Source organism: Podarcis liolepis, assembly GCF_965112155.1.
Source record: "Podarcis liolepis genome assembly, chromosome: 2".
Taxonomy (NCBI): Eukaryota; Metazoa; Chordata; class Lepidosauria; order Squamata; family Lacertidae; genus Podarcis; species Podarcis liolepis.
In genome coordinates, this window is record NC_139555.1 from 125426428 (window position 1) to 125441226 (window position 14799).

A 14799-nucleotide genomic window follows, 5' to 3' on the forward strand; every position below is an offset into this window, starting at 1 on the left:
AGATTGTGTCAAATGCATCTTTTTTTGGAGAAACCTTAAATTAGACACTGGTTAAAATAAAAAAAATCCTTCCTGTAGCACCTTAAAGACCAACTGAGTTAGTTCTTGGTATGAGCTTTCGTGTGCATGCACACTTCTTCAGATACACTGAAACAGAAGTTGCCAGATCCTTCTATATAGTGAGAAGGTGGGGAGGGGTATTACTCAGAAGGGTGGTGGGAATGGGAGATTGGCAGATAGCTGAGATGAGCCTGTTGACGACTCTTAACGACTGTAATAGGTCTTACAGGAAAAGGCAAGGGGTTTGGTAAAACAATGGAGAGACCTGGTCTGAACAGAGACATTGGATTCTTATCTCATTATACATGACTAAGCCATTTCTCACCTTCTCACCCCTTGCCTTTTCCTGTAAGACCTATTACTTCTGTTTCAGTGTATCTGAAGAAGTGTGCATGCACACGAAAGCTTATACCAAGAACTAACTCAGTTGGTCTTTAAGGTGCTACAGGAAGGAATTTTTTTATTTTGACTATGGCAGACCAACACGGCTACCTATCTGTAACTTAGACCAGTGTTTCCCAACCTTTTTTGGGCAAAGGCACACTTGTTTGATGAAAAAAATCTCGCGGCACACCACCATTACAGCCCCGTGACGTCAGCGCGCAGCGTCACGCCAGGAGGGACGCACGAAAGTGAAAGTTTTCATGTTTTCCCCTCCCCCTTGCCGGGGAACCTCCAAGCTTTGGGGGTGGGGGGGGAGGAGGCAGCAAAGTGAGGGACTGAGGGACGGCGGCAGCTGAGGCGGCGGCGGCTGTTGTGGTGGTGGCGGCGATAGCGGGCGGAGGAGGGGGCGGCGGCGGGGCCAAGGTGGCCGGCGGCGGCGGGGGAGGCGGCGGCGGGTGGAGCAGGAGGGCGGCCGAGGCCGGTGAGGGAGTAGGGTTGCCCGGGGCTTGAGGAGCCGTCGCCGGGAGTTGCTGCTGCTGCTGTTGTTGCTGCTGCTGCCCGGACATGCCGGCCTCCTCCTCGTCCGCTGTCTCGCGCTACTCCCTTTTGCACGCGCTGCCCCGCCGCCGCCCCATTGGCTGGGTCCTGTCAGCTGATCCTGTGTTATTTCCTCTGTGTGTGTGTGAGGGGAGAATGGAGAGAGAAACCTCGGCACCACCACCGCGGAGCCGCCCCCGGCTCGACGCGGATCCTCGCCGCCGCCGCCTCTCACCGCCCGCCTCGCCCGCCTCCCTCCCACGGCACACCAGCCAACGTCTCACGGCACACTAGTGTGCCGCGGAACACCGGTTGGGAAACACTGACTTAGACACTGGTTGTATACGAGGCCTTCTGATAGAGCATGTATCCCCAACGCATCAATCTCATCGTTCGCACGATGGATATTAGGGTTGCAGGTGCCTCAGGCACCCTGCTCCGGCCACTGGCATTGCCCAACGGCCAGTCAGCTGGCTGCCAAGGAAAGGTATGAGGCGCTTGCCTCCACCACAAGCCTCAGCCCTGGGCAGGCAGGCGAAGATGAGGCCCGTGGGCTCCTTTTGGGCTGCAGCTGCGGAGGGTACGCAAGAGAGACAATAACATCCCTCCTCCCTCTGCTGCCAGTTCCCATGAAAAAAAAAACACGCTCCCTCCTAGTTCTGCGTGGATGCTGAACTTTCCCAATCAGAAGCCGCGGGAGCCCCTTCGGACGTTCAGGTTCCAAAACAACGTTCGCAAACGGAACAGTCACTTCCGAGTTTGCGGCGTTCGGAAACAAAACGTCCGAGTTCCAGGGCATTCGGGATCCATGGTATGACTGTACAGTCATACCTCAGGTTACAGACGCTAAATCACGCTTTGCGCATGCGCAGAAGCGCCGAATCGCATCCCGCGCGTGCAGACACGCCGCTGCAGGTTGCGAACGCTGCTGGTTGCAAACATGCATCCCTCACGGATCCCGTTCGCAACCCAAGTGGACATGGGATATTATACAATAATAGCACATCTTCCGTTCTTTTACTAAACTACTTATGGCATTCTAGCACTTTGGGAGAAACGTTCTCTCAATAAACGTCTATGTTCTGCACTTGGCAGGAAGGTCCCATAATGATTGAGATGTGCATTTTGTTTTGTTTTGTTTTTTGTTTTTTTGAATATTTATTAAGGTTTCAAAAAAAGATTACATAAATAAGAAGAAAAGAAAAAAAGAAAGAAATAAAGAGAATAAAAAGTACAAAATACAGATTAAAAAAACACTTAAAAACAAATCAATCTTTCCATGCCTTACATTTCATTTCCTTGATTCCCTGACCTCCTCACACCTCCCTTTTTTGTATTCCATTTCAATTAGTTAAATTAGCAATTTCTTTCCCTCTTTGTTTTTGTCTTAATCCTTTAGCTTAATATATTATAACTTTGGATTCTCACCTGTTAACAATCCATTTTTACATACACCTTTATAACATTGCTGCTAAAACCACTTAACTTCATTCTGACATCATTCTAACATTCATTAATTTTGCAGTATTTCTGTAAATAGTCTTCAAATTTCTTCCAATCTTCTTCCACCGACTCTTCTCCCTGGTCTCGGATTCTGCCAGTGCATTTTGTTTTGTTCTGCCTTTGCTGTGTTCTCAAGTGTCAAAGTTAGCTCCCTTCTGGTCCTTCGACATACCACAGCAACCACCCCTCAAAATGCACCCCTGGTGTTAGGGCTTTCACTGAATGACCATGAGCAATATCCCAGGCAGTTAGGGGGTGACCCTCCCTGGAGAGAAATGCCCCATCTTGCCCATCTTTCGGGGTTTGTCTTTGCTCCTGCGGCCAAGGGTCTTGTTGCTCATTTGTTATTAAAGTTGTCTTTCGCTACCGCTGCAGGAAATCGAACCCATGAATTTCTCACTAAATAAACGGGAATATAGGGCTTGCCGGCTGGGAAGGGAATTTCTGTTTTGCAAGGAGGGGGAGGCGTATCTCCTGCCGCTCCCCCTTCCTCTGGGTCAATGAGCTGGGCTTCCTAGAGAGGCAGGAAGGGGGTTTTATGGGGGGGGCTATTTTGAGGGGAGCGGTCTCCATCCTCATTCCAGGAAGAGAAGCGGACTTGGAGAAGAGGAGAAAGAGGTGTCGCATATTTGGGGGTTATTTGGAAAGGGGGGGAGAAGGATTTGCTTTCCCTCTGCCTGAATCGACAAACACGGCAGCTAGGAAAGGAGGCGGGAGGATTGCGGGGGGGGGGGTTCAAAGAAAGCAGGGAGGGGGCCTGCCCTTTCTCTGTAGAAATCATGGGGGGGGGGGAGCTGGATGCAGGCCATCCTGTTGCAAAGTGGGGTCCCCCTCCCCCAACAGGGTTTACATTGCAAGATCCTTTTCGAAGCGCAGAGATCAAGCCAGGCTCCCATGGTGGGAGGACGGGGGGGGGGAGACACTTGAGACGAACCACAAAAGGGTGACACCCCCCCCAGTGGAACTTAATTACAAAGGGATTTGCAGCCCCACCCTGTGCATGTTGACTCACAGGTCAGTCCTCCTCCATTCAAAGGGGGGGGCAGCCCCATTCCACCTAGTGATTCCCCTCTCTGCTTAACACCCTCCATCTCCCTTCTCACTGCTACCCCCCCCCCCAATCGCTCCCCCCAGGCTCTGCCTCCTGCGTCAGGGAGCCGGTCTGGGCGGGAGGGGGGGCTTTGCTCCTCCAGGACCCTGATCTGCTCCCCCCTCCGAAATCTGCTGCTGAAGCCCCTGCCTCAGTGGGTCGGAGATGGGGGGGCAAGCAGGGGAGAGGAAGTGGAAGCAGCTGGAGAATAGAGTCGCCTCTGGAGTGGGAGAGAGGGGGGAGATTTCGAACTGGGTGGGGGGTGAGAGATAGACAATGTCAAGGGAAATCGGCCTCCGGAGCTTCCTGAGTAAGAAAGAGGCTGATGTGAGAAGGAAGCAAAAGAAACGAGAATTTACTTCTTGGGAAGGGGGCTGACCCCCAGCTAGTCTTGGGGAATGAAACTGATCCCCCCCCCCGCAGATTTTGATGCTCTTTCTTTCCAAAAAGAGGCTTCTCCAGATATCCTCTTGGGACTTTGTCGGGAAGGAGAATCAAAGCTCCCAGGGGTGGGAGATCTGGCCTGTCTTGCAGGATTGGCCCAGCGCAGAGGTGCTGAGGGACTTTCTCTGCCGGTGCTGCCAGCCTCACTCCTGCCTGGCCTCGTCCCCATCCAGGTTGCCAGGAGGGCCTTGTAATACTGTAGGTGATCTAAAACCCACCACCTGGGCAATGCTCACACCAGAACCCTGCAGGGTGGGCCAGGATGACAGCCAGATTGATGGGCAGGGCCAGAGGACAAAGTGGGTGGGGCTATGGGGCTGACTCTGAGCTTTGTTCAGGAGCTGCCTGCCTTCCAGGGATTTTTCCCAGCCCCACAGAAAAACCTCAGGAGGCAGCTGGGAAGCATTGGAAAGAGGGTGTGGCACTGGGGAAGTTCCTGAGGGCCAGAGAGAGAAAGAGAGAGGTGACTTGAGGGCCAATTTAGCCCCTGGGTCTGGGGTTCCCCACCCTGCAGTTTGGGTGCTGTGCTTCCACCAGGGAGACCCAGTCTCCCATCCCCCTGCTCAGGAGGGATGCCCTGTGCCCAGTTTGGACCCCCTGATTATTTCTCCTCCTGTCCTTCCTTGCAGTGTAGGGAAGATAAAAGGACACACACACACACACACACACACCCATACACACGTTCTCAAGAGGAAGGACTAGGAAGCCAGAAGCCACTGAACTTCATATCTCTGTCCCCTAAACTACAATCCATGTTAGCGCATAGAGTGCGCTAAATATTTCCATCTGCTCCGCTTGGATGGAGCTTCTGCACCCTGGTGCCCTCCAGGTGTTGCTTTTCTTCTGACTGCAGATTCTGCCCATAATTCAGGAATTTCCTTTATTCTAAATGTATCAAATGGTCAGAAACAGGTTTCCTGGATGGCTGTTCGGGGGAAAGGAAAAGCGAGGTCTTCAGAGGTACTGACCGTAATGCTTTCTGTGAAGCTTCATTCAGAGTTTGGGATTTGATCCTAGAAGTTTACAAACCGAAGCTGAATGTTCCCTAAAAACTCATGCAGCTTATAGTATTATAAAGTTCCTGTAGAAAGAATTACATCTTTCCAGTTCACTGCCTGCACTCCCTTGAAGGGAATCACAGGAGAGCTGGTCCCTATTATGATAATCTCAAGTGTTCCAAAGCTTTCCAGTTTTGAGCAATGAGTTGATAAGCAGCTACTAAAACAAAGGGAATGAATCCCTGATATCTCAAATCAGCATTTTCATCTATAAAAATGGTTAACATTCACAAAGTTGGGGTACATAGCACATTGGGTTTTCACTAACACTTCCTATATTTTTCATAATATGTGTTTGGATTTTGTATTTGTTATAGAATTTATGAGTATTACTTTATTAATATTGGTAATTATAATTTCTTTTTTTAAAAAATAATTTTTGTTGGTTTTTACACATATTTCCCAGCATTTTGCATTTTATTACTATATTTTTTGCCATAAGTCCAAATCCTACATCAACTATTCTTAATCCTTTTCGCAGTAATTTGTAAAATTCCTTACAAAACTTCTTGTAACCCTACAAGTGATGTTAATTGGTTACAATGGTCTTTCAGATACATCATAAATTTCTTCCAGTCCTTCAGGAAAGTCTGGTCCTGCTGATTCCAAAGTTTCCCCGTTAGTCTCGCCAACTCAGCATAGTCCATCAATTTCATTTGCCACTCTTCTTTTGTTGGCATTTCCTCCTGATTCCATCGTTGGGCTAATAGTATTCTTGCTGCAGTGGTCGCATCTAAAAACAAGTTTTTATCATTCTTATGAATTTCTGTACCTACAATATCAGGTAATAGAGCTTCTGGCTTTTTTCAAATGTATATTTTTTTTAAATTTCATTGTAAATCATTTCCCAGAAGTGTTTTACTTTTTACCTTCCCACCACATATTGTAAAACATGTTTTCCCTTACATTTCCAACATTTATTATTATTTGTGTGGGGCTTTTTTGTACATCTTAGCTAGTTTCACTGGTGTTATATACCATCTGTACATCAGGTATTTGTAATTTCTAAAAGGTATGCTATCTGTGTAAATGTCTCCCACCCAAAATAAACCCTCCTTTCTGTGAACAGCCCTGAGACCTCCAGTTATAGGGTGGAATATAAATTCAATAGATTGTTGTTGTTGTTGTTGTTGTTGTTACCATCATCATCATTTCTGCATTGTTCTCCGTAAAGAGCTGCTCCCTACATTGAGTGCATCGTGGCAACAGCTGAGAGAGTCCCAGAAGTGGCCCAGTTTATGCCTCCTCCTCCGTCCTTTCCACTGGCAGCGCAATGGCCTCTGAGACCCCCTCTGAACGGCCTCTTCTTAAAGGTGGAGTGGAAAGAGGAGTCAGGCAGCTTCCTCAGGTAGGGAAAGAGCAACAGGAGGAGGGAGGAGGGAAGAGGCACAGATGGGACCACCCAGCCTCCCTCTGTTGAGTGGGGATGATGGGGATCTAAGAGAAGCTCTGTCTTCTTCCTCTTCTTCTTCCAGGCCCTCTTGACCTTTGAGGAGGTGGCTGTGTTTTTCACGGAGGAGGAGTGGGCTCTGCTGGATCCTGGCCAACGAGCTCTGCACAAGGAAGTCATGGAGGAGAATTATGAGATGGTGGCCTCTCTAGGTAAGGGCATATTTTTATTCCTCCTGGCTGTTAGACGTTGAAGGTGTGAATCTGCTGTTTGAGCCATTTATTCATGTTGTGTCTTCTTCTTTGGCGACCCCTTGTAGCCGAGTAAGATTGTCTTCCATGAACGCGGTCTTAACGGTGTGTCCATAAGTGACTATAGAGGCCAATTCTAGATCCACACATCCTTCGGCAGTGGGGACATAGGTTAATTACGGTCAGCCTTTGCCAAACGTGCTTTCATCTTTGCTTGTTTCTCCCTCTTCTCCTGTGTTTGTCTTTCTTCAAAGTCCATGAAGCCTTTTGTAAAGGCTATTATCCAATTGGAGCACTTACAGGACAGTGTTTCCCAATTTTCTGTGCTTATACTGCATTGTTTTAGATTTGGCTTGAGAGCATCTTGAAACCTCTTTTGTTGTCCTCCGGTATTTCACTTTCCATTCCTAAGTAGTAGTTGCTTTGGAAGAAGATAATCAGGCATCCGAACAACGTGACCAGTCCAACGCAGTTGATGTTGAATATGTAGTTTCTAGCAATGCTGTATATTTGTCGGTAGACAACTCTTCATAAGCCGATATTGTGGTATGAATTCACAAAAAACACCTGTTCATAATACACAAAAAGACTCATCTTCTTTGGCGATCACTCGTAGCCGAGTAAGATTGTCTTCCATAAACACAGTTTCAACAATGAGTCCGTGACTGTGGAGGCCAATTCTGGATCCACACGTCTTTCCACAGCGGGGACATTGGTTTCCGGGCGGGAGTTGATCACAGTGTGGATTTGCCAAGCGTGCCTTCCTCTTAGCACATTTCTCCCTTGCATCCTGGGTTTGAGTGTCTTCAAAGCTCATGACACATTTGGTAAAGGCTGTTCTCCAACTGGAGCGCTCGCAGGCCAGTGTTTCCCAGTTGTCAGTGTTTATACTACATTTTTTTAGATTTGCCTTGAGACAGTATTTAAACCTCTTTTGTGGACCACCAGCATTACACTTTCCATTTCTAAGTTCGGAATAGAGTAGTTGCTTTGGAAGACAATCATCAGGCATCCGCACAACACGACCACTCCAACGAAGTTGATGTTGAAGAATCATTGCTTCAACACTGGTAATCTTTGCTTCTTCTAGTACACTGATATTAGTCCTCCTATCTTCCCAATTTTTCGGAGACACCGTTGATGGAATCTTTCAATGAGTTGGAGATGGTGTTTATAAGTGGTCCATGTTTCACAAGCATATAGTAAGGTTGGTAGTAAAATAGCTTTGTAAACAAGCATTTTGGTTTCTCTGCGAATGTCCCATGGAGGAGCCGGATGTTGTTCACAAATTTATCTGGGCAGCCAATTTTCAGAAGGACAGTCCACAGGGCATTATGATTTACAGTGTCGAAAGCCTTAGTCAGGTCAATAAACACTATATACAGGGGTGGGTTTTGCTCTCTGCAGAGACTCATAGGATAATAATGATGGCATGAGGTTTACTGGTCCATGTCATTTAATAGTTTTTAATGGGCCACCAGATACTTTGCTGTTTATTTCACAAGATTAATATTTTTGAATATTTGTACAGTTACATATGACATAAACAACACTTCTATTTTACTTATTCCACATAGCAGGGACTCTGATACTCAAGTCTGAGCTCATCTCGTCGTTTGGAACAGAAAAGTACACTGATGTTGTCCTGGAGAAATTGCGAGGTACATGCTTCCACTTGGCTGTGAGATTGTAACTTTCAATGTCCCCTTTCATGTGTAGGAATATTAAAAAAGCCGTTTTGGATCAGAACGAGGGCCCATCTTTTCCAGCATCCTGGTGCAGGTTACAGATCAAGGAGGAAGGAGAAAACTGAATACAGAGTCATAGCATTTTCACAGGAGGGGGAAAGTGTCTCTCTCTGGATGTGGCTGCACTACAACTCCCGCCATCCCTGGTCATTGGCCATCTTTGCTTGGGTTGATGGTACTTAGAGTCCAACCACATCTTGAGGGCCATAGATGCCTCATCTCAGCATAGAAGGTTCTCTTGGTGCTCAGTGTTACATGGGAGTTGAAGGTAAAACTGGATACTAGGGGTTATTGAGGCTATTTTCAGATTACCTTTCCTATAAATTTGGTACATAGGGGAGAAAGGAATCCAGGAGATGTTAAAAGAAGAGAAGATGCTGATTGGTCTTGCTCTGTGTTGAGTTGCTTTGTTCTATTCATTGAATATCTAACAATATTTTCCTATCCCCACTTTAAACCAGGTGATGGAGAAGGCAAGCAGAATATTGAAGGGCCATCTGTAAAGTACTTCAGTGTGAGTGAACACCTTAGCACAAATCTACAAACTAACACTGGGGAGAAACTCTTTAAATGTATAGAGTGTGGAAAGAGCTTCAGTGAAAGAGGAAAACTTACCGTACATCAACGAATTCACACAGGGGAGAAACCATTCAGATGTATGGAGTGTGGAAAAAGCTTCAGTGAAAGAGGGAAACTTACTGTACATCAACGAACTCATACAGGGGAGAAACCATATAAATGTATGGAGTGTGGAAAGAGCTTCAGGCGGTGTTCACATCTTACTAGACATCAACGGACTCACACAGGGGAGAAACCATATAAATGTATGGATTGTGGAAAGAGCTTCAGACAGTGTTCACACTTTACTAGACATCAACGAACTCACACAAGGGAGAAACAATTTAAATGTAAGGAGTGTGGAAAGAGCTTCACCAATAGTGGAGTGCTTAGAAATCATCAACTGACTCACACAGGGGAGAAACCCTTTAAATGTTTGGAGTGTGGAAAGAGCTTCAGTAAGTCTTCACAACTTATGATTCATCAACGAACTCACACAGGAGAGAAACCATTTAGATGTATGGAGTGTGGGAAGTGTTTTAGAGAAAGAGGAAACCTTACTAGACACCAACAAACTCACACAGGGGAGAAACCATTTAAATGTATGGAGTGTGGAAATAGCTTCAGTAAGTCTTCACAACTTACGATTCATCAACGAACTCACACGGGGGAGAAACCATTTAGATGTATAGAGTGTGGGAAGTGTTTCAGTCAGAGTGGAAGCCTTATTTTACATCAACGAATTCACACAGGGGAGAAACCATATAAATGTTTTGAGTGTGGGCAGAGCTTCATTTGTAGTGCAAAACTCACTGTGCACCAACGAAGTCACACAGGAGAGAAACCATTTGAATGTATGGATTGTGGGATGTGCTTCAGCCAGAGTGGAGTACTTATTGTACATCAACGTACTCACACTGGTGAGAAACCATTTAAATGTATGGAATGTGGAAAGAACTTCAGTCACAATGGAATACTTACTGTACATCAAAGAACTCACACGGGTGAGAAACCATTTAAATGTGTGGCGTGTGGGAAGTGCTTCAGTCAATGTTCACAGCTTACTTTACATCAACGAAGTCACACAGGGGAGAAACCATTTAAATGTATGGAATGTGGAAAGAGCTTCAGACACGGTTCACACCTTACTTTACATCTACGAACTCACACAGGGGAGAAACCATTTAAATGTATGGAATGTGGGAAAGTTTTCATTCAGAGTTCAGCTCTTACAACACATCTACGAATTCACACAGGGGAGAAACCATTTAGATGTATGGAGTGTGGGAAGAGCTTCAGTCGATGTTCACACCTTACTATACATCTTAGAACTCACACAGGGGAGAAACCATTTAAATGCTTGGAGTGTGGGAAGAGCTTCAGTAAGAGTGTAACTCTTAGAAAACATCAGCAAACTCACAGAGGAACAATGGTTTAAGTGGAAGGAGTGTTGAATGTGTTTCAATTATAATGGAGTTATTGATTAAGACATGGACTCTCACAGGGGAGAACCCATTTAGATGTATGGAGTGTGCCACGTTTTTCACACAGAGTTCATTTTGTGCTTCATGTCAACAAACCCATAGAGGGAAATATCATGTACTGTGTTTGGTGCTCTGGTGTTTGTATGGAATGTTGTGCATATATGTATTAAAGCAATGGAGGTAATGTCTCATAATAGTAAGTGTAATGAAAGATACAATGTACTGTTAGTGCTGCAGAATGCTACTGTAGAGTGCTCATTGAAAGTGAACATGTGCTGAGAGTCTGTTGATGTTTGGTCTTTGAAGAGAGAATTGGGAATCCAGAGTTGGGGAAAATGGAGCACAACAGTGGTGTTTAGGAAGCAGGATTGGCTGTAGAATCCTAGAACTGTAGAGGTCAAGGGGAGTCCAACGATCCTCTAGTCCAACTCCCTGTTATAAGAACAGCAACATAAAACCCATACAGTGGTACCTCGGTTTACATACGCTTCAGGTTACATACGCTTCAGGTTACACACTCCGCTAACCCAGAAATAGTGCTTCAGGTTAAGAACTTTGCTGCAGGATAAGAACAGAAATTGGGCTCCAGAGGCACGGCGGCAGCAGGAGGCCACATTAGCTAAAGTGGTGCTTCAGGTTAAGAACAGTTTCAGGTTAAGAACGGAGCTCCGGAACGAATTAAGTACTTAACCCGAGGTACCACTGTATATTCAAACGTTTTGGCTGTGATATTCCTTAATTACTATCCACTCATTATTACCTTCTTGTGTTGAGTTTCCTCTCACTGCTCCCATTCTCCTTACTAATTGTAAGTACTCTATCAATTTGGGCTTGCCACTCAATCTTTGAAGGGATGGTTTCGCTTTTTCCAGTTTCTTGCTATTAGAATTCGTGTTGCAGTTGTTGCATACATGAATAATGGTCTAAATGTCTTAATTTCTGCTGTCATGATACCTATTAGAAATGCCCCGGGTCTTTTAGGGAATGGGATCTTAAAACATTTTCTTTAACTCATTATAAATGATGTCCCCAAATTCTTTGATCTTTTCACATTCCCACCAAATATGCATATATGTTCCAATTCCTTTCTTACATCTCCAGCATAACTCTGACCTGTTCTTGTACATTTTGGCTAGTGTTGCTGGTGTCAAATGCCATCTATATAACATTTTCATGACGTTTTCTCTTAGGTTCATGCATACTGTAAATTTGATATCCACTCTCCACAGTTTTTCCCACTGATTCATGGATATGTTGTATCCTAAGTCTTGGGCCCAACATATCATAGATCCTTTCACTTCCTCTTCCTTTACCTCCCAATCCAGAAGGAGGTTATACATTTTTGTAATATATTTACTCTTAGATTAGAGGAGCTCCTTTTCAAATTTAGAAGTTTTATTTGCAAATCCTTTTCCTTTGTCTATAATACTAAATCTTTCCTTCAGTTGAAAGTATTGTAGCCAATCTGTTAAATATAGTCTAATTTTTCCAAATTCTTTCAGCTTTAATTTGTTGTTATTCTCTTCCAGAATCATTCTATACCTTGCCCAATCTCCTTGCATATTCTTTCTTTATTTTTTACAGCCATGGCTTCCAGTGGGGAGGTCAACCAAGGGGGTCTTAAGTTCCAGAAGGTCTTTATGTTTATTCCATATCTTATATAATGATTTACTTACTATATGATTCAAAAAACCCCTGCGGACCTTCACCTTCTTGTATATCATATTTGCGTGCCATCCCAATGATTGTCATAGCCCTCTAGATCAAGTAGTCTTTCAAGACTATCCAATCTTGGATCCACACTAAGCCGGCTGCCGCATGATACAATTCGAAACCAGGCAAAGCAAATCCTCCTCTCTCCTTTTGGTCTATGAAAATTTGGCGTTTGATTCTTGGTTTCTTGCCATTCCAAATGAATCTTGCTATATCCTTTTTCCAATTTTTAAAGCAGTTTATACCATCCAAAATTGGGATGGTTTGGAACAAAAACATCAACTTAGGCAAAACACAGAAATTTTGCTCTAAAAGGAGAGATGGAGCCTACTCCAGATTTCCAGGTCCCTCTTAATCTCCTTCCATAGTTTAACATAATTATCTTGATATAGATTAATACATTTATTTGACAGCCAAATTCCCAGATATTTTACTTTTTGCTTAATTTGTAAGCCAGTAATTTCCTGTAATTCCAATTTTTCCTCTGAACTCATATTTTTAACTAATAAATTGTTTTTCTTTTTATTAATTTTGAGTCCTGCCAGTTGTCCAAATTCATTAATTATCTCTGTTGCCAATGGGATACCATCTTTGGGGTTTCTGATTGTCACTATCACATCATCCGCATATGCTCCTATTTTGTATGTTTTTTCTCCAATCCTGATACCTTTTATTCTTTCTTCTTTCCTCAGTTCATTCAGCAAGGTTTCCAGCACTAGTATGAATAAAAGGGGGGATAGGGGGCACCCTTGTCTTGTTCCTTTCCTAATTTCAATGCTATCTGTGATATTGCCATTGATTATTAGTTTCACTATAAAGTAGATGTGAAAAGTAGATGGATTCTATACCTCTTTCAAACCTTTTTCTGCAGACCATTAAGTTTATCTATTTGTTTCATAAAGACCCATGAGATATTATCAAATGCCTTTTCGGTGTGTATGAGCATCATGGCTGCTTGTTTTTCATTTTTGAACTCCAGATATTCTAATATATTGATGATGTTCCTGGTATTATGTTGAATCTGGTGTTCTGGAAGGAATCCTACCTGGTTTGGAGGAATTATATCTTTTAGTACATTTTTCATGTTCCAGTACATGTTCCAGCCTCTGTATTCCTTTCCTCATCTCTTCATTTCTAATAAATTTGATGTTAAATCAGACTTTATGTCCCCTTTTGCAATTGATCCTTTTATCTGACTTGGTGTTGTAGTTGGGCCTGGAGGTGGTTTTTCTGCCTGTATTAGCCATAGTTTTGTCCGCAACAATAGAAGCAGACACAAAAAAGCGTATCTATATATACCCTTTCCCTCCCTTCTCCCGCTGTTCTCTCCCTTCCCTACTTCCTTTCAAATATTCAGAATACAAAGTAACAAATAAAAAATAAAGTTCCAGTTATTATTTAAGATATTCAGAATAACTAAACAATTTTTAACAATTTTCAACAATTACATTTATGTATTAAGTTTCAATTTTTGATTTCTGTATAGAGAGGAGAAAAAGCAAAAGGGAGGAAGGAGAGAAAGAAAAGAAAGAAAATAAAATAAGTAAAGATGTATATATATATTGCTTTCTTTTCCCATCAATGCTTGTGTTGTTGTTTAGTTGTTTAGTAGTGTCCAACTCTTCGTGACCCCATGGACCAGAGCACGCCAGGCACTCCTGTCTTCAATGCTTGTAATTATATCCAAATATCACTAGATGGCACTTTGTCCTTTATTATAGGGAAATACTTAAAAGAAAAATATAAAACCCCTGCAATTGTTTTTTAGCCACACTCTGTCACTGTATCACTGTAATTCCATCCTTAATCTCTCACTCTACTTTCTCATGGTGTACTTTCCCTCTAAACTAATATTTTGATATTTGATTTCCTGTTTTCCCTCTTTCACTACAACTTATTTGCAAAGCTTCCCAGGATACAAAAGAAAAGAATAGAAAAGAAAAATAAAATAAGAAAGCCTTTAAACCCAACTTTGTCTCCTAATACAAACAGAGGTTTTACAAGTCTCCTTTCTTATTTGCAAAAACCATGTATCTCAGCAGAGTGATTCTTCCTTCTGGGGGTTTTAAAACCAAATCTCCCTGTACTTCATGGACAGAGAACTTCTCCCTTTCCTGTGAGGAACCTCTTTATTTGAAAAGGCAATCACACAGTAACACTGTATTTTTACTAGTGCTTGCTAAATTTAAAGGGACATGGGTGGTGCTGTGGTCTAAACCACGGAGCCTCTTGGGCTTGCCGATCGGAAGGTCAGCGGTTCAAATCCCCACAACGGAGTGAGCTCCCGTTGCTATGTCCCAGCTCCTGCCAACCTAGCAGTTTGAAAGCACACCAGTGCAAGTAGATAAATAGGTATGTCCCATTGCACCAGAAGCGGTTTAGTCATTCTGGCCACATGACCTGGAAAGCTGTCTGCAGACAAACACCGGCTCCCATGGCCTGAAAGCGAGATAATGACCGCAACCCCATAGTCACCTTTTACTGGACTTAACCATTCAGGGGTCCTTTACCTTTGCTAAATTTAAATGCATGAAATTCTGGAAGCAGAAGGAACAAAATAGCGGGCAACGTGAAATATA

The 14799-nt window shown here is 43.9% G+C and overlaps 1 protein-coding gene across 3 annotated transcripts; it reads left to right on the top strand.

Moving 5' to 3' along the window:
- Positions 1-3024: 3024 nt before the first annotated feature.
- LOC310701433 (uncharacterized protein) lies at positions 3025-10691 on the top strand. Of its 3 annotated transcripts, none has more exons than XM_083492257.1 (6): positions 3025-3102; positions 5631-5860; positions 6251-6424; positions 6552-6678; positions 8298-8378; positions 8927-10691. In XM_083492257.1, exons 3-6 carry the CDS (start codon positions 6350-6352, stop codon positions 10459-10461), a joined length of 1818 nt encoding a protein of 605 aa, XP_083348383.1. In that variant the 5' UTR covers positions 3025-3102; positions 5631-5860; positions 6251-6349; the 3' UTR covers positions 10462-10691. The 3 variants fall into 3 exon arrangements, with proteins under 3 accessions (XP_083348383.1, XP_083348384.1, XP_083348382.1); XM_083492256.1 differs by having other exon boundaries at positions 3026-3102; positions 8295-8378; XM_083492258.1 differs by lacking the exon at positions 8298-8378.
- Positions 10692-14799: the final 4108 nt, after the last annotated feature.